At 39.8% G+C, this 23,739-nt stretch overlaps 1 protein-coding gene across 1 annotated transcript in view; it reads left to right on the top strand.

Annotated features, from left to right (window-relative positions):
- Window positions 1-214: 214 nt before the first annotated feature.
- The window catches only part of Nlrp4f (NLR family, pyrin domain containing 4F), a 28,606-nt gene continuing 5,081 nt past the window's right edge, over window positions 215-23,739 (top strand). The window contains exons 1-8 of the mRNA NM_175290.4: window positions 215-311; window positions 6,461-6,762; window positions 10,376-11,945; window positions 14,954-15,112; window positions 15,545-15,706; window positions 18,323-18,490; window positions 20,798-20,968; window positions 22,858-23,028. Of these exons, the coding sequence (NP_780499.3) occupies window positions 6,489-6,762; window positions 10,376-11,945; window positions 14,954-15,112; window positions 15,545-15,706; window positions 18,323-18,490; window positions 20,798-20,968; window positions 22,858-23,028 (2,675 nt within the window). The 5' untranslated portion in view covers window positions 215-311; window positions 6,461-6,488. The remainder of the gene's footprint in view (window positions 312-6,460; window positions 6,763-10,375; window positions 11,946-14,953; window positions 15,113-15,544; window positions 15,707-18,322; window positions 18,491-20,797; window positions 20,969-22,857; window positions 23,029-23,739) is intronic.

Raw genomic sequence — 23,739 nt, 5'->3', positions numbered from 1 at the left:
GCAAATCTTGTCTGTCTTCTGCTTCTTTTCTCTTGTATACATTTATTTGCTTTGTTATTTGAGTAGGGGGTGTGTGCCCTTCATTTGTCTTCCCTTTTTTCGACCCACCAGAACCAGTTTGTATCCTCTGCCGTGGTTATTTGGATTTACTTTAGCTGGGTAGCCAAGACTTATAGCAGTAATTTAACTATTTTACTTCTTAATTTTTTTAAAGGAAAAAAAATCACTACTTGTCCAAATCATCCAACACTTGCTCCAGCTGGATCCATAGACAATCCTTCCGACTGTATCTGGCTTTTCCCGACTTTGAAGTAAGTAGACTGACCACAAGAGATTGTTAGCTGGGCTGCAGACTTCAGAGGAGCAGATACTCCTGAGGCCTCCCAGATACAAAGAATAAATAATGTGTATGCATCGTGAGGGTTGGATATCTGAAACTGTAAAGGGTAGAGATATATTTATATATTTATGTTTATATTCGTGGGTGTGAGGCTGATAAACAACACAGAGAAGCAGGCAGGTATGGACCTAGTATTTGAGTCTAAGCTCTTCACCTGAGTTCTCCCTTTAAAGACTCATATTATTTTTCCCCTTAGCTATTAGGTAAATGCATGGGCAAGGTTGCTTGGATAATAATAAAAACTGTCTTTACAGTTGGCTGGAGTGTTGAGTTGTAGACCCTGAGTGAAACAAATATATCAAAGTCCTGAACTCTAATACCTCCAAAGGTGGAAAAAAGAGACTGTCGATTTAATTAATCTTTCTAAGGGTAACCATGTGGAGACTGGAACACCAGGAAACTGTAATGTGATAATCAAGGCAGATACTGGAGTTGAGTAGTTAAATATTTGTTACCACTTCCAACATGTGCCTCAAACACTTGGGGTTCTGACACAAATGTGTGTGTTCATGCATAGTCTGAATCCTCTGCTCCTGTAAGAGGTGTGGGTGTGGTATGTGTAAAATAAGTTCTGGAGGGACAAAATTAATTTGTTTTGATCCAACTTACTGATGAAGATGTTGGAACCTGAAGTCTTGGGGAGGAATTTGTTTCACCTGGTAAAGTTAGCCTTCAACATTTCCCTTTGTGGTTGAAGGTTTAGCTTAGTGGTAGGCAGACTTGGCTAACCTACTTAAGGTCCTGAGTTTGGTGCCCAATGCTGAAATAAAAAAACCTTTTAAATAAGAAAAAATGGAAGGTGAAGAATGTCTTTTTCCAATAACCTGCATATATAAACAAAATCATCAATTTTATGGGTTGAGAGTTGTGACTGTCCCTGCTTTTAAAACCAGTAGGATATGTGGTGAGGTTTCTGGATGCTTGCTGATGCTTCTTTTTTTTTTTTTAAGATTTATTTATTATTATATATAAGTACACTTTAGCTATCTTCAGACACACCAGAGGAGGGAGTCAGGTCTTGTTACGGATGGTTGTGAGCCACCATGTGGTTGCTGGGATTTGAACTCTGGACCTTCGGAAGAGCAGTCGGGTGCTCTTACCTGCTGAGCCATCTCACCAGCCCCGCTGATGCTTCTTATTCATTGGTTATTCTCCTTTTGGTTTTCTTTCCATCTTTTTTTCCTCTTTTTTCTTTATGTAGCACTGGCTTGATTTAAACTCAGAGATACACCTGCTTCTGCCCTCCTGAGTGCTGAAATTAAAGGCATATGCACCACCTGGTGACATTTGTTTTTGTTTTGTTTTTTTTTGTTTTGTTTTTGTTTTTCTGGCTTTTTGAGACAAGAATTCTCTGTGTAGCCCTGGCTGTCTTGGATCTTACTCTGTAGACCAGGCTGACCTCAAACTCAGAGAATCTCCTCCTCTTGCCTCTGACTCCAGAGTACTTGGATCAAAGTTGTGTGTCACCACTGCCTGCCTTATTTTACTTTTTAAAAATTACACCTGTTGGGGTTCTCAAAGAATCTCCCTGACTTTGAGTCTCAGTCAGCCCCCCTCTCTCCCTCTCTCTCTCCTCTCCTTTCTCATTCTCCCTCACTTATTCTATTTCACATATTATTATTTTGTTCTGATTTTGGTTTCCATCTTTGTTGTTTTTTCCCTTAGTGTATATAAATTCATTATGAGATTTCAAGCTAAGTGTAGTCGAGTTAATATACATGCACAGCTTATAATAACCCATTTGAACTCTGGCAACTACTAGGAGTGTGCCCTCCTCATTAAAGAATTGTTCTCAGCAGCTATCAAGTGCCATTAGTTCCTCAGTTAGGAGAGGGGCCTTATCACCACCTTTTCCATCCATGCTAGACCGTTGATTATGTCCCAGACACAGCTTTTTACAGTTCTCCTTCCTGTATTTAAATTCTTCACCAAATTCCCCCATCAGATTATTTCAGAAAGCAAAGCCTTAGCTTCATTCATAAGGAAGACTGCCCATAACATTGCAACTCTGCAAACTGCCAGCCACCTGTTAGAGGAAAGGGGAGCCTAGGGTCTCCTGTTTTCAGTCCTTGATTCTTTGATCTCTGAGTTCAGAGCACACTGAAAATGGATCACAATTTATTTCTTACAATGACCATGAGAAAAGAGGGGCTATTCAGGTATGTGGCCTGAGCAGAAGTCTCGTCTGGGTTCTAACAGTTTCACTCTTCCTACAGTGTCTGATCCAGTTGTGTTGTCACTAATGATAGAAACACAGCCTCACACCACACTGGCAGCTGCATGGAGAATTCTTTTCAGACTCACCTCTCTCCCTCCCCAACCCAAGACAAAACCAGGATATTTGTGTGGCTTCAACAAAGTAATAAATTTCAGAACAAGCCAGATGTGAAGCCAAGTTGGATTTGTACCTTTCTCCCTTCTCCTTTCCTCCCTTCTCCTTTATTCACATGCATGTGATTTCTCAATTTATGTTGAAGTTGTATCTCAGTAAAGTAGGCATTGTATACTTGTAATTTTTAGTAGATTCATTGTATTTGTCTATTGTATGTACATAAGGATTAACACATGCCTACAAGTGTCTCTGGCACTAGAGCCTTGCTCATAATAGTCAGTATTCACTTGCATGTGAATTCCTATGTCCAACCAACAGTAGGTTTTATATTACTTCATTCATTCATTTGCATTTGATGCTAGAACAGAACTAGAGCTGCCTGCTTGCTAGGCAAATATTGTACCATCTGAGCCACATCCACAGTCCCTGCTCATTCCCATGGGTATATGAGGATATCTCTCTATTTTCATTTTCATATTAATGATGAATAATGCTTAGCATCTTTTTGTGAGTGTGAATGCACAGGTGTGTGTGGGGACCAGAAGGCAACCTCAGGTGTCATTCTGCAGGAGCCAGTTCATTTTATTTTACACAGAGACTGTTGTTCTAGTACCATTTGTTGAAAGGACAGCCCTTTATGTACATTTCCACTACTTACAGATAAGTCTATTTCCTTTAGATTGTAGATGTGTTAGGTGGATATAAGGTAAGATTTTCATATTTTCTGGATGATTATATTTCTACATCTAATGTCTGGTGAGAGTCGTCCTTTCTGTGTTCTTGGACATCATAATTATGTTAAGCCTTCCTCTGGATGATTTTGTCATATCTGATTGTTTTGTTTTTACTGAAGACTGAATCTAGTGCAGTGCATACACTACACAAGCACTCTACCACTGATCCAGAAATCAGCCCTCTTTTTTACATTTTGTTTTTATATACTTCAAAAATCATATTTATTTATTCATTTATCTTGTGTATGAGTGTTTTGTCCATGAGCAACATATATCCCTGGTGTCCAGATAGGCCAGAATAAGGTATCACATGCCCTGGAGCTGGAGTTACAGGTGGCTGTGAGCCATCTGATATAAGTGCTGGTAACTAAACTTAGGTTTTCTGCAAGATCAGCAGGTACTCTTAACCCTGGAGCTGAACTCCACCATCATTGTAAGCCACCATGTGGATGCTAGGAGATGAAGCCACCATGTGGATGCTGGGAGATGAAGCTAGGTTCTTTGGAAGAGCAGCCAGTGCTCCTAACCACTGGGCAATCTCTCTTGCCCCACTTTGAGACCTGGTTTCACTAAGTTTTCTGGGCTTGCCTTGACCTCACTATGTTTGTAGACAGCATTGAAATTTTATTTATTTTTTATTAATTTATTTATTTTTGTTTCTTGAGACAGGGTCTCTCTGTATAGCCCTGGCTGTCCCGGAATTCACACTGTAGACCAGGCTGGCCTCGAACTCAGAAATTCACTTGCCTCTGCTTCCATGTTCCAGAGCCACCATTGCCCGGCTAGCATTGAAATTTTAATTCTCCTGCCTTCAGCATCAGATATAGCTAGGATCCCAGGCCATGCCATTGGACCCAACTACATGATTATATTACAGCTGTATTATGCCAGAAGAGTATCATGTACCATAATACTGTTATCATAATAGCATCATAAATACTGTTCTGTATTAGCATTGCATGTGTTATCGCTGAGTTACAAGTACCAGTAATCCTTTCAACATTTATTTATGTGTTTGCTTGTGCCTGAGAGTATGTAGGTGCACTATATGTGTGCTCTGCCTGCAGAGACCATAAGAGGGTGTCAGATCCCCTGGAGCTAAAGTTAGTGACAGCTGTGAGCCCCACAGTATAGGTACTGGAAATCAAACCTGAGTCTTTTGCAAAAGAAGCAAATGTTGGTAACTGCTGAGCCATCACAACAGCTCCATTCTTTAGAGTAGTACATCTCACTTTTTTGTTTTCCAAGTGTTATTGCAGTGGCCTTCAACTGGGGGGGGGTCAATGACTATTTCACAGGGGTCAGCTAAGAGCATAGGAATACACAGATATTTATATTTGTATTCATAAAGTAGCAAAATTGCAGTTATGAAAAAGCTGTGAAAGTAACATTACGGTTGGAGGTCACCAAATCATCAGAAACTGTATTAAATGGTTTTATTTTTGAGACCATTGAGAACCATTGCTTTATTATTTTAATGATTCTTTTCGGTGGGATGAGAGTTAAAATGAGCCCATACTGAAAAACTCCCTGCCCTTATTTAACACCCAGAGTGAACAGTGTATTGTGTGATAAGTTAGTGACCAAATGTATGCATTGAGATAGGGAATGGGGTGTCTCTGTGGAAGCCAGATATTGAAATCAGGTTTCTTCCTTGGTTACTTACTCTTTACCTAATTTTGGAGACAGTTTCTCAGTAAACCAGGAACTCATCAAATTTGGCTAGGCAAGGTGGTCTGAGGCCCCAGCAATCTCCTTCCCTAGTGCTAGGATTCCAGGGCTGTGCCATCACACCCTGCTCTTTTTGTTTCTTTATATATATCTTGACCTCAGTTTCTCCTATCTACCTTCCTCTAAGTCCCTCCCAACACACACACTTCCCCTCTCCCCTCGATCCACTTCTCCCTCCTTGTCCTTCAAAATTAATAAATGAAGGGAGAAAGAGAGAGAAAGGGAGAGAGAGGGGGAGAGAGGGAGAGAACAAAAGAGAGGGAGAGAGAGGGAGAGTGAGAGTGAGAGAGAGAGAGAGTGCGAGCAAGCTTCACAGAGGTAGCAACTGAAAGCAGAATATCAAATTGCAATAAGACTATGCACCAACCCTCCTATCCAGGCTGGATGAAGCAACTCCCTAGGAGGAAAAATCTTCCCAAGTTTGAACAAGAGTCAGAAACAGGCCCTGCTCCCACTATTTGGGATCCCACAAGAACCCAAAACTACACAACCATAACATATAAGCAGAGGAACCAGTGAAAATTCCATGCAGGGTCCATGGTTGTCCCCTCAGTCTCTATGAGGCCTCTGTGACCCCTGCTTAGTTGATTCTGTGAAATGTGTTATCATGGTGTCCTTGACCCTTCTGGCTTCTACACTCCTTCCTCCCCTCTCTTGTGGGGTTACCCTGGCTTGACATATTGTTTGACTGTGGTCTCTTCATCTGCCCCTCTCAGTTGCTGTATGATGCCTCTGAAGACTATTAGGACACACAGCAATCTATAAGAATAGCAGAAAAATCTTTAGGGGTCATTTCATCAACCTTTTCTTTTTTCTTTTCTTCTTTCTTTTTTTCCTTCTTAATTTTTTCCTTTTTCTGTTTTTTTTTGTTATTATTTGTTTGTACTTTTTGTTTTTCTAGTTGTGTTTGGGTCTATCCTTGATGTCTGTGATGACCAGCCTCTGGCTCCTGGTCATCAACATAGTGGAAGACATGGGTTCCCATTCATGCTGAGGGCCTCAAGTTGAACCAGTCACTGGTTGGCCACTTTCACAAGTTTTGCATCATCGTTACCCCAGCACAACTTGGAGGTAGCACATATTGGAGGCTGAAAGTTGTGTGGTAGCATACCCTACCTCTTACAAGAATGCTGAGGTCCCAGCTTGTGTCCTTACACTTGTGAAGCAGACACTTCAGCTCAGTTCTACCACCTACTTAGCCATTTGCACCTCTCCCCCACCCCCCTTTTTTGCAACTCAGCTGCTTGCCTGATTTTCCCACAGATCCTGTGTCTATCTTCCTGAAGACAAGATGGCATCTTTCATTTCAGATTTTGGCCTTATATGGTATTTGAGAGAACTAAATAAGAAGGAATTCATGAAGTTTAAGGACTTTCTCATACAGGAGATTCTGGAATTGAAACTGAAACAGGTATCTTCGACCAAAGTGAAGAAAGCATCTCGGGAAGATCTTGCCAACTTACTTCTGAAATGTGGGGAGAATCAAGCCTGGGATATGACCTTCAGAATCCTCCAGAAGATCAATAGGAAAGATCTCACTGAGAGGGCAACAGGAGCGATTGTTGGTGAGTTGGTCAAAGCTGCTTTACGAGAGTGAGATTTGTGTCATAGTTTTGATAACTCCTTTTTCTTGCGCATCTACCATAGGGCCAACAGGTGTCATGGCACATTATTCTCCTTGAAGAAAGAGGCAGCTTCATGTAGACATGGTAGATCTAGGCTTTGTATTCAATGTATGAGTGTATCATGCCCTAACCTAGATGGCTAAACTTTTGCCCAAGACATTAATAATATTCCCTTCAAATCTAAGTGGAAGAATTAACTTTAGGGTGAAATGGTAGCACTGTGAGTTTAGGCTAGCATCAACAGAAAACACTGGCAATAAATCATATTTATGGGGTCTAGGAAGATGGCTCAGTTTGCAAGGTACTTGCTATGTAAACAATAATCTGACTTTGTGTCTCAGCAAACACAAAAGAAAGGCATGGTAGCAACCTGGCCAGTTAGTTTGGCATGTTATGTTCTAAATTAGCTGAAAAAATTTGTTTCAAAAAATTAGATGGGGAGGGGGTGCGGGAAAGATTGTTCAGTGGTTAAGAACACTTGCTCTTATAGAGAACCTCTGTTCACTTTCCAGAACCTACACATTGTAGTCCAAAGCAATCTGTAACTACAGTTTCAGGGTATCCATGCCGCCTTTTACCCTTTGAGGGTAGTATACACATCTGGTATACGTACATGCATGTAGACAAAAGTACCTATTCACCAAAATTTAAAAAAATAATAACTCACTTTTTTTTTTTTTTTTTTTTTTTGGAGACAGGGTTTCTCTGTGTAGCCGTGGCTGTCCTGGAACTCACGATGTAGACCAGGCTGGCCTCGAACTCAGAAATCTGCCTGCCTCTGCCTCCCGAGTGCTGGGATTAAAGGCTTGCACTACCATGCCCGGCTTGGATGTCCTCATTCTTAATAGCTGAGTAGTATTCCATTGTATAAATGAACCACATTTTCTCTATCCATTCTTCTGTCGGGAGACATCTAGGTTGTTTCCAGCTTCTGGCTATCACAAATAAGGCAGCTATGAACTTGGTGGAACATGTCCCTCTGTGACATGGTTGGGGACATCTTTTGGCTATATTCCCTAGAGTGTTATAGCTGGGTCTTCAGGTAGATCTATTTCCAATTTTCTGAGGAAACTCCAGATTGATTTTCAGAGTGGTTGTACCAGTTTGCCATCTCACCAGCAATGGAGGAATGTTCCTCTTTATCCACATCCTCTCCAACATGTGTTGTCACCTGAGGTTTTGATCTTAGCCATTCTGACTGGTTAGGGTAAAATCTCAGGTTCCTTTTGATTTGCATTTCTCTAATCACTAAGGACTTTGAACATTTCTTTCGGTGTTTCTCAGCCATTCCAGATTCCTCAGTTGTGAATTCTCGGTTTAGTTCTATACCCCATATTTTGATTGGGTTGTTTGGTTTTTTGGTAATTATCTCTTTGAGTTCATTATATATTTTAGATATTAGCCCTCTATCAGATGTGGGGTTAGTGAAGATTATTTCTCAATTAGTAGTTTTCTGATTTGTCTTTTCAACTATGTCCTTTGCCTTACAGAAGCTTTCCAGTTTCATGAGGTCCCATTTATCAATTCTTGATCTTAGAGCATGAGCCATTGGAGTTCTGTTTAGGAAGTTTCCCCCTGTGCCAATGAGTTCAAGGCTCTTTCCCACTTTCTCTTCTCTTAGATTCAGTGTATCTGGTTTTATGTGGAAGTCCTTGATCCATTTGGACTTGAGCTTTGTACAAAGTGACAAATATGGGTCTATTTTCATTCTCCTAAAAACAGACAGCCAGTTAGACTAGCACCATTTATGGAAGATTCTTTCTTATTCCATTGTTTATTTTTGGCATCTTTGTCAAAGATCAAGTGTCAGTAAGTGTGTGAATTTATTTCCTGTGTCTTCAAATCTATTCCATTGATCAACATGTCTGTCTCTGTACCAATACCATGCAGTTTTTATCACTATTGCTCTGTAGCAATGCTTGAGGTTTTCTATTTCCAGGTTTGCCTCTATTTGTGTTTTCTTTATTGTTTCTCCTTCTACTTTTTTTCTTGGACCACTTTATGCAATTCCTTCACCTGTATGGTTGTGTTTTTCTGTATTACTTTAAGGGCTATTTCCTCTTTAAGGGCTTTTCCCTGTTTACCTGTGTTTTCCTGTATTTCTTTCAGTGAGTTATTTATATCCTCCTTAAAGAAATCTATTATCTTCATGAGATAGGTTTTTAGGTTAGCTTCCTGATTTTCAGGTGTGTTGGTGTATTCAGGGCTTGTTGTGGGAGAACTGGGTTCTGATGGCTTCCACTTATATTGGCTTCTGTTTCTTATGATCTTTTGCTTGCCTCTCTCCAATAACTCACTTTTTAAAAGCAGAGAGCAGCTGAAGAAGACACCCAATGTGAAACTCTGGTTTCCACATGCATGTATATTGTACTCCTCCCCCACTTATTCTCCCACATAGATATCATGTATGTATTTGAAACAGCTATGTTTTTGTTGTTGCTTTAACAAGCAAAAGCTTATAACAGAAAAGCCGCTTTTCAGCTAGGCATGGTGGCGCACACCTTTGATCCCAGCACTTGGGAGGCAGAGACAGGCGGATTTCTGAGTTCAAGGCTAGCCTGGTCTACAGAGTGAGTTCCAGCACACCCAGGCGATACAGAGAAACCGTAAAAAGAAACCGCAACCCCCCCCCCAAAAAAAGCCACTTTTCATAAACACTATGATCTTTAAAGTCACACTTTTATTTATCCTGGTATAAGATACCATGAATGCTTTAAGGTTTAATTCACTTCTTTGTCTTTGACATTCCACTGTCATACTATGATAAGCCTAGATGTACCTTTTCTTGTTTCATTTTTTCCTAAGCTTACTCTGCTTGGGATTCATTGATAATCTTAGATTTGTGGTTAGAAAATATTCTTTACTCTTCAGTCTATATTTGTTTCAAGATTGTCTCTGTGCTGTTCTTTCTATGACACCTTCTTCTGGGATTCTAGTTGCAGAAATTAAATCTTTAATCCATGATCAAATATATGAGAACAGTTAGAAGCTATATTATGTGTATTTGAGCATATCATCATGCATGTATGTGCTACATGCCCTTGAAGGCCAGAAGAAGACCTCAGATCTTCTGGTACTGGAACTACAGAAGGTGGATGCTACCATGGGGATGCTTGGAACTAAACCCAGGTCTTCTGTGTGCTTTGCACCACTGAGCCATCTCTTGATCCTCACGTGTTAGATCTTAATATAATGTCTTGTATATATTTCTTTTTTTAAAATCTTTCCTCTGTGCTTTAGGCTGGATTTTGTTTCTAATTATCCTTAGGCTCTTCATTCCATTTTCTACTCTTTCTCTTTAGTAACAAAATCAACCTGTTGACTTCTTTTGACTTTTCTTGCATCTATTTTTTTGTGTATACACATACACACAATTGTTCTAGGTGTATTTAACACCTCTGACTTCCATAGGCACCCACTATCACATAATTAAAAATTTAAAAAAATTCAGGGTACATTTTGAGAATTAAACTATTGAAATCAGACAATATATAGGTGAATATTTAACTTTGATATGTTGTTGATTCTTCCCCACTTGGACTCACCGACTCAGGAAACCCAAATTTATATCGAGATCATTTGAAGAAAAAACTGACCCATGATTGTCCCAAAAAATTTAACGTCCGTATTCAAGATTTCATTAAAGAGACTTTCATTCAAAATGACTATGATGCTTTTGAGAACCTTCTCATCTCAAAGGGAACTGAAAGGAAGCCACACATGGTGTTCCTGAAAGGCATGGCTGGAGTTGGCAAGACACTGATGTTGAAAAATTTAATGCTGGCCTGGTCAAAAGGCCTGGTGTTTCAAAACAAATTCTCTTACGCTTTCTACTTCTGCTGTCAAGATGTGAAGCAGTTGAAGACAGCCAGCCTTGCTGAACTTATCTCCAGAGAGTGGCCCAGCCCCTCGGCTCCTATAGAGGAGATCCTATCCCAACCCGAGAAACTCTTATTTATCATTGACAGCTTGGAAGGGATGGAATGGGATTTAACCAAACAGGAATCAGAGCTGTGTGATGACTGCATGGAGAAGCAGCCAGTGAGTACACTGCTGAGCAGTTTGCTCAGGAGGAAGATGCTCCCTGAATCCTCTCTCCTCCTCTCCACTACCCCAGAGACTTTTGAGAAAATGGAGGACAGGATTCAGTGCACAGATGTGAAGACAGCAACTGCATTTGATGAGAGGAGTATGAAGATATATTTCCACAGATTGTTCCAAGATAGGAAGAGAGCCCAGGAGGCCTTCAGTTTGGTGAGAGAAAACAAGCAGCTGTTCACTATATGTCAGGTCCCTCTGCTCTGCTGGATGGTGGCTACTTGTCTAAAAGAGGAGATAGAGAAGGGAGGAGACCCAGTCTCCCTCTGCCGACGTACCACCTCCCTATATACCACTCACATCTTCAGTTTGTTCATTCCCCAAAGTGCCCAGTATCCAAGTAAGAAAAGCCAAGACCAGCTGCAGGGCTTATGTTCTCTAGCTGCTGAGGGCATGTGGACTGACACATTTGTGTTTGGCAAGGAGGCTCTCAGGAGAAATGGGATCTTTGACTCTGACATCCCCACACTTTTGGACATTGGAATGCTTGGAAAGATCAGAGAATTTGAGAATTCTTACATATTCCTCCACCCATCTGTTCAGGAGGTCTGTGCTGCCATCTTTTATATGCTAAAGAGGCATGTGGAACACCCTAGCCAGGATGTTAAAAATATAGAGACAGTCTTGTTTATGTTTTTAAAGAAAGTAAAAACACAGTGGATTTTTTTGGGCTGTTTCATCTTTGGTCTTTTACAGAAATCAGAACAAGAAAAGCTAGGGGTATTTTTTGGCCACCGGTTGTCCAAGAACATACACCATAAGTTATATCAGTGCCTGGAAACCTTAAGTGGCAATGCAGAGCTTCAAGAACAAATAGACGGCATGAGATTGTTTTCCTGTCTGTTTGAGATGGAAGATGAAGCCTTCCTAGTAAAAGCAATGAATTGTATGCAACAGATTAACTTTGTGGCTAAGAATTATTCTGATTTTATTGTTGCTGCTTATTGCTTGAAACACTGTTCTACACTGAAGAAACTATCCTTTTCAACTGAAAATGTCCTGAATGAAGGAGACCAGAGTTATATGTAAGTCCATTAACTATCTTTTTTTTCAGTCTAATTTTCTGATTCTGTCCCTGTGTATTTATGCTTTATATAGACAGATTCAAAACTCATCCATACTGGTTATCCAATGGTGAGTGGTCAGCCTAGAATCTACTTCCACACAAACAACAAAAACAGACTCAACAGGTTGTTTGTGTGTGTGTGGGTATACATATGTCTGTATTGTGTATGCATGTACACACACACATATATATGTATATATGTTGGAGGTACAGAATAAGGATATAAGGGGGAAAGTGATGTAATTCTATTTCAATTAAATGGTTTAAAAAATTTAAAAACAAAATAGAACTTTTAAAGGAAAAACAAGAAATTCACCTGTTTTGACAACAGTTTCTATTTTTTTAAGACTCATTTTTATTTTATGGGTTTGTGGCTGCAGGTTAGTATGCATACAGGTGGAGATGGCCTCAGTGGCCAGAATAAGTCATCAGAACCCCTGGAGCTACAGTTAAATGCCAGATGTGGGTTCTAGGATCCAAATTCTTAATATCACTCTTAAATTAACCACCAAACTGTCTCCAGTCTGATAGATGCCATCTTGAGCCCCAGACTGACTTTTTTAAAGACATGTTATTTGATCTTATTAATATTTATTTTTGTTAATTGTTTTGAGACAGGATCTCATTATGTTGTTGTGGCAAGCCTGGAATTCAAATATCCATCTGCCTGTCTCCAAAGTACAGGAATTAAAGGCATGTGCTTTCTTGCCTAGCTATTTTTTATTAGTTATTAGTTCTGCATATTTATTGATTAGCAGTGATATACCAGTTCATATAGACAAGGACCCAGAAAGTAGCTCAGTTCACAGAGTACTGCCTGCTATAGTGCACACATCCTGGGTTTGTTCCCTAGCATCATATAAAACCAGAGTGAAGTGGTACATGTAGCTAATGGAGGCAAATCTGAAATTCAGGGTCATCTTTGTTCATATAGCAAGTACAGGGCAGGCCTAAAATACATAAATGTATCTAAGGAATCAAACTGAGCCAGGTGGGAGCTTCTCATGCTTGTAACCATAGCACTCAGGAATCTGAAGCAAGAGGTTTTCTGAGAAAAAGTGGGTTTCAGGTTAGTCTGGTTTAAAGAGTGACATTCTGTTTCAAAAAAATTTGAACAACAGAAGTACATGTGTATAATAATTTATGATCTCTTTTTTTTTTTTGGTTTTTTTTTTTCGAGACAGGGTTTCTCTGTATAGCCTGGCTGTCCTGGAACTCACTTTGTAGACCAGGCTGGCCTCGAACTCAGAAATCCGCCTGCCTCTGCCTCCCAAGTGCTAGGATTAAAGGCGTGCGCCACCACGCCTGGCTAATTTATGATCTCTTGACACAGTTTTTTTTTTTTTTCAATTCTGAGAATAGAATCTAGGGCATCATATGTACTAGGCTCACACTTTACTAGAAACTACAGCCCCAGCTCATGTCTAGAGACATGGTTTAGCCTTCTATTCATTCTTAACCAAGGCTGCCTTAACCTTCTGATCTTTCCGCATCATTAGAATAAGTTAAGTTTAGGAACCCTGGAATTTATCCTTGAGACTTTCCTTTTCTTAGTTATAGTGGCCTTATTATCAAGACAGCAATGATAATTGACCCACCATACCGTGAGGATAGCGTGTGATGGTTTATGTCATGTGAGCTTTTTCTGCCCTTCTGAGATACAAACATCATACTCGGGCTCTTTCTTGATCCCCTAACTGCAAACTAATTCATAAAGGTTAAGTGTTATGGGGAATATGGTGATAGCTTAGTTGCTGCAGAAGTATGAGAAGTTCAGTTTCATCCCTGGAATCCACATTACAAACAAACAAACAAACAAACAGCTGTGCCTACCACCATGTACTATAATCGCAGCACTAAGGAGGCAAGACACATGGTTTCCACATGCAAGCACATGCAAGCACATGCAAGCACACATATGCACATGCACTCACAACTATATGCACACAAAAATATGTTCTAAGTTGACTCGTATTCAGAAACATGTAAGGTGAACTGCCAAGATGGCCTAGCAACTAAAAGGCGCATGACCTCAAGAATGATGACCTAAGTTCAATTACTTAGACTGCAAGGTAGGAAAAGTGATTCCTACAAGTTCTCCTTTGACCTGCACACACATGATGTAGCACACACACAGTAAGAAATGTTACAAGGCAAATTTGATCATCCTGCTAGAGTTGAGGAAAGTAGACAGAGAAGTCACATATCATCCAAGATACGTACTGAGTAAGTAGTGGCACCTGAAGCTTGAGCTGGGAGATCTTTGCTCTAGGTTTTGACTCAGTAGCTCCAGAACCCTGCCTCATATTTTTTTCCATTCTAAAACTACCAAGGTTATCTGTAAGGCAGGATTTTTCAACTTCAACACTGCCAAGCTATCTGGGTTATCTTATGCTGTTGTGGAAGTTGGGAGGGTAGGTGAAAGCCCCAGACATGCATGGTCCCCAATGCATAGGATTCCCAGAATCCTCTGTCCTTTTCCAAGTAGACATTAACTGCATCTCTACATTCAAACTATAACATCTAGAATCCCACAGACCTTGACATATATCTAACTAAGAACTGCAAATATGAAATGACCTTAGGTCACTACCCTTACTCAGTATGGGAGTCAGTTTCCTACATTTATGTGCTGTGAATGTCTGGACTTAACTTTTTGTAAAAGAGTAGAATTTGAAAGCTCCAGCAGGTTTTATCATCTGTTTATTAATATTTTGTGGGTATGAATGTTTTTGCCTACATGTGTACATGTACATGATGTGCATACAGTACCTATGGTGGATGGAAGAGGTGTCAAATAACCCGGAAATTGGTGTTACAGATGTTTGTGAACCACCACGTTAGTGCTGGAAACTGGCCTTGGGTCTTCTTCAAAAAGAGTAAAAGGTCTTAACCACTGAGCCATCCCTCCATCCCCTTGAATTAACTTTCTAACAATGCAATATATTCCTTTCTCCTCTGTAACAGGGAAGAGCTACTTATCTGTTGGAATAATATGTGCTCTGTGTTTGTAAGGAGTAAAGACATTCAGGAACTCCGAATAAAAGACACTAATTTCAATGAGCCAGCCATTCGAGTTTTATATGAATCTCTGAAGTACCCCAGCTTCACCCTTAACAAACTTGTGTAAGTTAAAAGTAGACTTTGATTTAGTCATATCAACGAATTAACAGACTAGCCTTCCCAACATCTCTCAGCTAACTGCATAGATGAAGGCTGATATAGTCTAAAGTGGAATCTTTCTGTCTTGACACTTCTAATGTCTACTGCTGACCATTCTTCATTGAGGTATGGCCCATGAAGTTTATGATGATGAAAGCACGTGCAGGGCTCTGCTTTCTAAATGCCAGTAGCTTCCTCATGTGATGGCCAACCTTGCCTCAATATGTTTCTCAGAGTTCTACATGGAAGAGAAAAATTACCCAGCTTGAGAACCAGCGAGCTGGTACTGGGGGCTACAAAATTAGAGCTATGTGGTCAGTATGGGATAGAGGATTTTGCCAAAGACAAGAGCTTGAGCTGGATGGAAATTGATGGATAACTTTTCTTGTTCTGCAGGGCAAATAATGTGTCCTTTGGTGATAACCACGTGCTCTTTGAGTTGATTCAGAATTCCAGTTTGCAATACTTGGACCTCAGCTGCTCATTTCTGTCCCACAATGAGGTGAAACTGTTGTGTGATATCTTGAACCAGGCAGAGTGCAACATAGAAAAACTTATGTAAGTCATTGTGTTTTCCTAGATTACTGACTCCCCTCAAAGGAGACATCTTAATTTTGATCCATCTTGCTATGACAAAAGTGCTCTGAACTTAGCAATAATAGAAACATATAAATCATTTACTGGATTCAAAATTTCAGCTTATAGGCTATTGCTGTGGGAAGTCAGGGGAGCAAAAACAATGGAAACAGCCCCATCACATGCACTACTACCAAAAGCAAAGAGCATTGTATTGATGCACACATGCTAGTGCTCAACTGACTTTCCCCATTCATATATAGATCATGGCCCTGTTTCCTGAGGAATGGTGCCCTTCACAGTGGGCAGGACTGACTTACTCAGTTAACTTAAGAAATTGCCCATAAACATGTTCACAGGTCTTCCCCGTATAGAGAACTAGTCATTGAGACTCCCTTTCTTTGTGACTTTAGATTGTATCAAGTTGACATTAAAACCATCACAGGACAACAGTTTTTAATTTGTGTCCTTGTGTCCTATTTTTCTACTGTTCATATACAGACTTCCTCACTTTAGGAACCAATCCCAGCTGGTCAATGAGATGGATCAGTGGATTAAGGCACTTTCTGCCAACTCCACTACCTGAGTTCTATCCAAAGACCCACATGGAGAAAGGAAAGAACCAACTTCCACAAGTTGTTCTCTTTTGTTCTACATTCAGCACATTTGTGTTTTGCATGCTATAGCATATATACCTGAACATGAACACACAATGTAAATACATACATGAATGCAATTGATAATAATTTAAAACACTGGATTGTTACGACAATTTGTTGCTCTCCCAGAGGACCACAGTTCAATCCTAAGCCCCAACTGTCTGTAACTCTAGTCCCAGAGGAAGTTATAACTTCTGATATCTACAGGCACGAGTTTTATATGTGGTAACAGACACATGCAGGCAAAAAACTCCCACATGAAATGAAAACAAGTAAGTCTAATTTAAATTTTACTTAAAATTGAACTGTTTATGGAAAGTGAAAGTTAATTTCTAGATGGGTACATCCACTTTGGAAACCATGGCTTCAGTTCAGACTTTATGGCTTCTGACTTACCTTAGAACTCAGAATTCTCACTGGTAAGTGTAAAGTCTATGGTTACATGACTCCATTTGCTGAAAGATGGCTGCTTCCTAAATCATTCATACCAGGTGTTCATACCCCTGAAAAGTTGAAATTCTGACTGACTATAGGCTGGTTAAGAAATCCATGGCTATTGGCTAGACGTATCTCAGATATTGTTGGTGGCACGAATTTGATTCAAAAAGGGTGTCATGTGCTTCACATATACAATTCAATGATAGACAGGGTTATGGTATTAGAGGGAAGGATAGTGGTACCTGTTTTGTGGCTATTGACAGAAAGGGGGTGGGAATGAATATGAAGGACTAGTTCTTGATATGTACACTTTTATTCTGTATGGATCTATGATAACTATACTTTTGTTTTTCAATGATTAAGTTTATTGTGCTGTGCAGAAAGAAAGAAAAAAAATAAGTAAGTAGCAGAAAGTAGCCACAAATATCTAGCAAATTATTCTCAGATCAAAAACATCATCTGAAGAGTCTATGATAGCCCAGTGAGAAAGAAAACTAAAGGAGACATCATATTAGAGACTTGAATACATCCAGCACAAATTGACTCAGGAAACCTCTCTGAAGCAGTCAGAGGAAATCCTGATCTCCTGATCTGAGATGAGGAACAGGGTATACATTTTGGGCCCTAAGTAAAAGAAGAAAGAACAGCAGATAGATAGTATCTAGATAATATCTGCAAGTAGCATGAGTAAGCAAGGTGCTTTGGATCATCTAGCAGAAATAACTGGGGAGGGAGTTCATGACACAGCCTTGCTGGAGTTCCCCATTGAGAGTTCCGGGTAGAGTAGAGCATTCTCTCCGCCCATGAGTTCCTTCCTTCCTTCTCTTTCATGATGTATGCCATGGTCATGTTGTGACAGAAATAGTAGTAACTTTGGTTGGTACTGGCTTATCATCCAGCCATTCTCAGGAACACAGTGGTTTTTCTCTTGGGCTGTGCTGTGTGATGTTTATCTCCATTCCTTATTACAGATCCAGACAGGCCAGCCCATCCCTGTACAAAGAGTGTTTATTTGCAATAAACATACTGGAGTCTAGGACAGAAAAGACCTCCTTATTCTCAGAGTTCAATTTCAGCAAGCTTAAACAGCATATCACAATTTACTGAGATAATGTATGTTACATCTGGTATCTTAATGGAGTCACACGCATACACACACCAATAAATAAATGTAATTTTAAAACTCAGCAGGAAAGATGGTTGGGTGGGTTAAGGGTCCTTGCTCTTCGTGCATAGAAACATTCACACTCTACACCACAGCTTACAATCTAGTTCTAGGGGGATATAATACCCCCTTAGTGTCTGTCTAGGTATCAGCCATACATTTTGATGTATATATAATCATGTAGGCAAATACTCATTTCACCTTAAAAATAAATGTTTTTGTTGTTTAATAAAGAACATTGTCACATTCTGAGAGGTTCAAAACCTTCTTCATGTGGATAACAATAGAAAATTCCATGAAGTCAGAGAAGAATATGATGTTATCCTTTTCCTACAGGATAGCACACTGTAAACTTTCACCTGATGACTGCAAGATCTTTGGCTCCATCCTGATGAGCAGCAAGTCGTTGAAGGTTCTTAATTTGGCATCCAACAATTTGAATCAAGGAATATCCTCACTGTGCAAGGCTTTGTGCCACCCACACTGTACTCTGGAGTACTTAGTGTAAGCAGTCTTGGGAGGCGTACCCTGGGGAGACTATGGAAGTAGTATGAAAGTTGCCTTTGTTTACTAGAATGTGTTGCTGACACTTCTGAGCCAGGCTGAGCTTGTGGGAGGCTGACTAGCTAGGGAAGGGTGCAGGGTGGGTGCCTCTGGTGGCATTTTTGGGAGAGCAGATCTCTTCCCTGAGCGGCACTGTTCTAGCACTTATTACAGAAGCTCTCAGAGGATAAGAGTAATTCTCACACACCTTTATTATTCCTGGATAGGATTCTTATATATAGTTTTGGGGTGGATCAGAGTCTGACAGTAGGTATCTTCCTATTGGCTTGGTCTGAGAGTTTGGGTATACCTTATCTACATGTAGGAGAGCTTTGGGTGCTGTCCCTATTTGACTGATGGCCACAAACCTCTCTATTGGGGCCTGTAGGGAGCTGTAGCTACAAGACAGGAGCCTGGCTTTAGGAGCAGGCAAGGCTTCCTACTGTCCCTTCTAGGTCTCTAGTGCTTTAAACCTTAGCTCAACCTTACCAGGCTTCCTCTCACACCCTTCTGTCCCACAGAGAGATGGTTAAGTGGTTACGAACACACATTGCTCTTCCAAAGGACCCGTCTGTTTCCTAATACCCAACTTAACAAACACTTATAGCTCTAAGTCTGAGGAATCAGACAAACATCACAGGCTCCCTCACTCACATGGACAGACCCACACGTAGTAGTCACAAATGAACGTAGTTAAAATTAAATCTTTTAATACACACACACACACACACACACACACACACACCATAGTTTGTTTCACATTCATGTAGTTCCAACTGTACAGGAGGCTGAGATAGAAGGATTTCAAATTCAAGTTTAGCCTTCAAAACAGCCCATGAAAAGGTGTAAGGAGAGAACCAACTCCACAAAACTGTTCTGACTTCCAGATGTATACTGTAATATATACCTACACACATCATAAACACACATATACAGAAAAATAATCATTCAACTTTTAAAATTTGTTTTGAACTTAACACTTTTAGTTTTTTCTTAGTTGTTATTCCTTAGTCAACATGGCAGAAAGTTATTTGGTGTTTAAATTGTATTTTATATTATAAGAAGACCAGCGGATTTTGAAACTAGTACATGGGAGAGTTTGGACAGATTTGGACACATACTGAACTGAACCACTGTACATAAAGCTCTTGAGTACCTGCCAGTTTTTACCCACATGGATTCTGACCCCACATCCACACATACCCCTGCTACCTTTACATACCAAGGGATAAATGCACTAAATTTCAAAAGATTGTGGAATAGACTAGAGTTTGTATAACAGGCACATAGCACTGATTCAATAACTTGTTCTTAGAATGCAGAATGGACTCTCAACTGGGACATTCACAGAGTAAAATGCCTATGAATCCGTTGACCTCATTTCATACTGAATGTGCCTCTCTTGCAAATTGTGGTTAAAAGAAATGGGTAGTCTAACATGGAAGAAAATTAAGGTCTTTTAGGCCTTAGCAGAGAAAGATGATTTAGAGAGTTCGATGAAAACAAGTGATTTCATATTGTGAATTCCTATATATTTCATATTATGATGGTTAGTGTTAGCTGTCAGCCTGGCACAATGGAGAATCACTTGAGAAGTAAGAGGCAATGAATGAGTGTCTAGATCAGGTAGGCCAGTGAGCATGTCACTGAGGGATTGTCTTCACTCTGCTTATTGGTCTGTGAAGACTAAGCCCATGGTGGGTAGCACCATTACCCTTAATTTGGGTCCTGGATTATTTAAGAGTGGAAAACATAGGCGCATGCATGTATGGATTCTCTGTGACCTTGATTCTAGACATGATGTGACAAGCTGTTTGACGTTTCTGTCCTCTTGACTTCACATACTGAGAGAGTACAATCTGGAATAGTGAAGTAAATTAGAGCTTCTCTCCCAAAATTGATTTTGTAAGGATGATTTTTATCACAGGAACAAAACTGAGACTAAACCACATACATGTTGTTTCTCAAAATATACTTTTCATGCAGTTTATTACACAAGATAACATTGATATGGCTATATATTACAATAATCATTTAGCTTTAAAAAGTGTCATTAGAGACAGTGATTGAGTTACTGTGAATATAAAGGATTTAGGTTAGCTTTGGGTAAGGTCTTCCAAATATAAGCATTTTGAATAATTTACCCAGTTTCAATACTTGTTCTGACATGAATCAAAAGAAACAAAGGGAGATGTGTTTGGATAGTGTGTAAAGTTGTGGAAATGTTATGTTTTTTTCCCTGCACATGCCCTTCCTTCCCTCCCACAGGCTGTCCAACTGTTCCCTCAGTGAGCAATGTTGGGACTACCTTTCTGAAGTTCTTAGGCAGAACAAAACTCTGAGCCATCTAGACATCAGCTCCAATGACCTGAAGGATGAAGGACTGAAGATTCTCTGTAGGTCTCTGATTCTCCCATACTGTGTCCTGGAGTCACTATGGTAGGTTTCTTTGATCTTGTTCTTAGGGGCCCTGTTTAAAAATCTTGGGAATTTGCAGGGTAGAGTCACTCACCTCTCATTCCTGAAGACTCTTTTCTTAGAATAGATCTGTCCTTTGACCTCTGTGTCATGGTTTTGATATATAGTGTGCAGCCAATCAGAATAGAGACACAAAGAACTGTGAGAAAGAAAGGAATTAAGCACAGGAGTGGTGGTGTTTGGAGTGGGTGGTAGAATATAAATAGTGATTTTTTTTTTGTAATCAGATTAAGGGATGCAGGGTTTATTGTAGATCATGTTATGGAATGGTCTAATCTCTACTGTTAAGAGAAAAACTATGGTAAAGTGGGCTCATAGAGGTAGAAGTGTGTATAAAAATTCTTCTCATCTTTGTGGATTAAGAAGCAGAGTGTGGAACCAAAATCAGGGTCTAGGATAAGTTAAGTCCACACTTAGTGGCCCACATCTACCTGTTGGACCCCAATATTCCAAAAATCCCACAATTTTCCAAAACAGTGGCTCCATCCTTGGACTAAGTGTTTAAGCACAACAGCCTGGAGAAGACATTTCAAGTTCAAAGAAAGAGGAAGTCATGGAAGAGAGGACTTTAAAATACATATGTGAATTAATTAGAGTGTATGAAAATTCTACTTTGAAAGAATAAACTGCAGTGTAACAGTTACAGGGAGAGAAATGGCAGAACTCTTGATTTCAAATTATAAAATTGAGAGATTTTGGGGCAATTTAATGTGGTTGTTGTTTTGATCATGCCAAGTGGATTAGTATTCCAGGATTAAATGGCTTTTGGTGACAAATCCAGATGTGAGGGACCTGGGAGAACACTGTTACCTAATCTGTTGTAAAATCTCAGAGTCACAACATTTTTGTCCTCTCTGAAAAGAAGATAAGGAAAAAAAAGAAAACACAAGTATAGTGTGCTTTTCCCTCATATAATGGCTTTCTAAAGCCCATTACCATCAGATATATTCTGAAAACATTAAATGTATCTATGATTCGCTAGCACCATAAAGAAAGAAGAAAAAGTAGTTTAAAAGTATAAACCACTTGATGATTCTCAAAATACTAAATATGCATTTAAAAATTTGTTGAAGGAACAAAAATCAGTTTTCTCCAATGGAACGAAATTTAGTATATCATCCATGGTCTAGGGTAGGCTCCATACTCAGGAATAGTTGGCCAACAGAAAATGGACCTTGTTTTTTGTGCTTTACTTGTTCAGCTGGTTTGACCAAACTTGGCTAGAATGAGATACCATGTCTTCCTTCTTCCCTTGATATAAGTATAAACTTTGAAAGCTGTATAGTAGTCCCTCCTATCCCTACCTTATACATGTTTTGTGTTACCCATAATGCCAGAGTCCATTTCTGTATGAGCTACCTATATTCAATTATTGCTTAAAGGTATTATTTAACATATTATTATTTTAACTTATGAAATGACTTTTTTTTTTGCTTCACCTAAAGTGTGTGTCCTTCTGAGTGTTTGAGTGTGCAAGTGCCTGAGGAAGCTTCAAGAGGGAATTGGATCCCCTGGGACTGGAGTTACAAGTGCTTGCGAGGTGCCTAACGTGGCTTCTGAAAACCAAACCTGCGTCTTCTGCAGGAAAAGTGTACTCTTAAACTCTGAGCCACCTCTCCAGCCCCCTGTTTTAACTTCCATTACAGTATATTGTAGTTGATATTATACACCATTTTAAATATCTGAGTATGTCTGGTATACTCAGTTTTTGTTGTCTATGGATCACTGAGAAGATGGTGTTTTCTGAATCACTGAATGCTGCCTTCACTTTTAAGGCATCACTGAGCTTTGTGAAATGCTCCCTCTTCAGACTAGAGAGTAACCACTGTATTGTGATTTGTCTCTTGAAGTTTGAGCTGTTGTGGAATCACCGAAAGGGGCTGCCAGGATCTGGCTGAAGTCCTGAAGAACAACCAGAACCTGAAGTACCTACATGTTTCATACAATAAGCTAAAAGACACTGGTGTGATGCTGCTGTGTGATGCTATAAAACATCCTAACTGCCACTTAAAGGATCTACAGTGAGTGTCATCAAGCCTGTAGCTGTGTCTTTGAGGATGGCAAAAAAGGGGGTGATTAATGTACAGAAAAGTAAATTAAAACTCCATGGGGGAAGGAGAAAGGCTCCGTAGTTAAGAGCATTGGCTGCTCTTCCATAGGACCCAGGTTCAATTCCTTGCAACCACATGGCAGTTCACAACTGTGACTACAGTTTCAGGGGACCCACTTCCTTCATACAGACATACATGTAGGCGAAAGACCAATGCACATAAAATAAAAATAAAATTCCAAGGGGAATATATAGCAGTTAGCAGTGGTAGGTAGGTGATTGATGGTTGCAAGTATAGATGTACACATGTCTTCATGTATGGCAGCCCGCATAGATAGATAGCTCTTATTAGGATGGGAACATATATGGATACTGGATGCATGCATAGATAGTTGGATGCATGCATGGATGAATGTCCAGTGGAGATAACAGGAGTGATGAGACCACATCTCATTGACATATTTAGACTAAGGTATATGACAATGCTTTGGCTGTCCTGACAAAAATAGATTGAGTGGATCATATAGTATGGATTTATTGATAAACAATTTCAGAGGCTAGAGAGATTACGCATCAACAGGGATGGCTCCTTTAGAGGAACAATACAAGGAGTATATTCCAGACTTTTCCAATGATGTGAAAATGGTTATCTTCTCCCTGTATCGTCACAGTTATACAAGAT

The sequence above is a fragment of the Mus musculus genome, chromosome 13, assembly GCF_000001635.26.
Source record: "Mus musculus strain C57BL/6J chromosome 13, GRCm38.p6 C57BL/6J".
NCBI lineage: Eukaryota > Metazoa > Chordata > Mammalia > Rodentia > Muridae > Mus > Mus musculus.
This window is presented reverse-complemented; position numbering and strand designations above follow the sequence as displayed.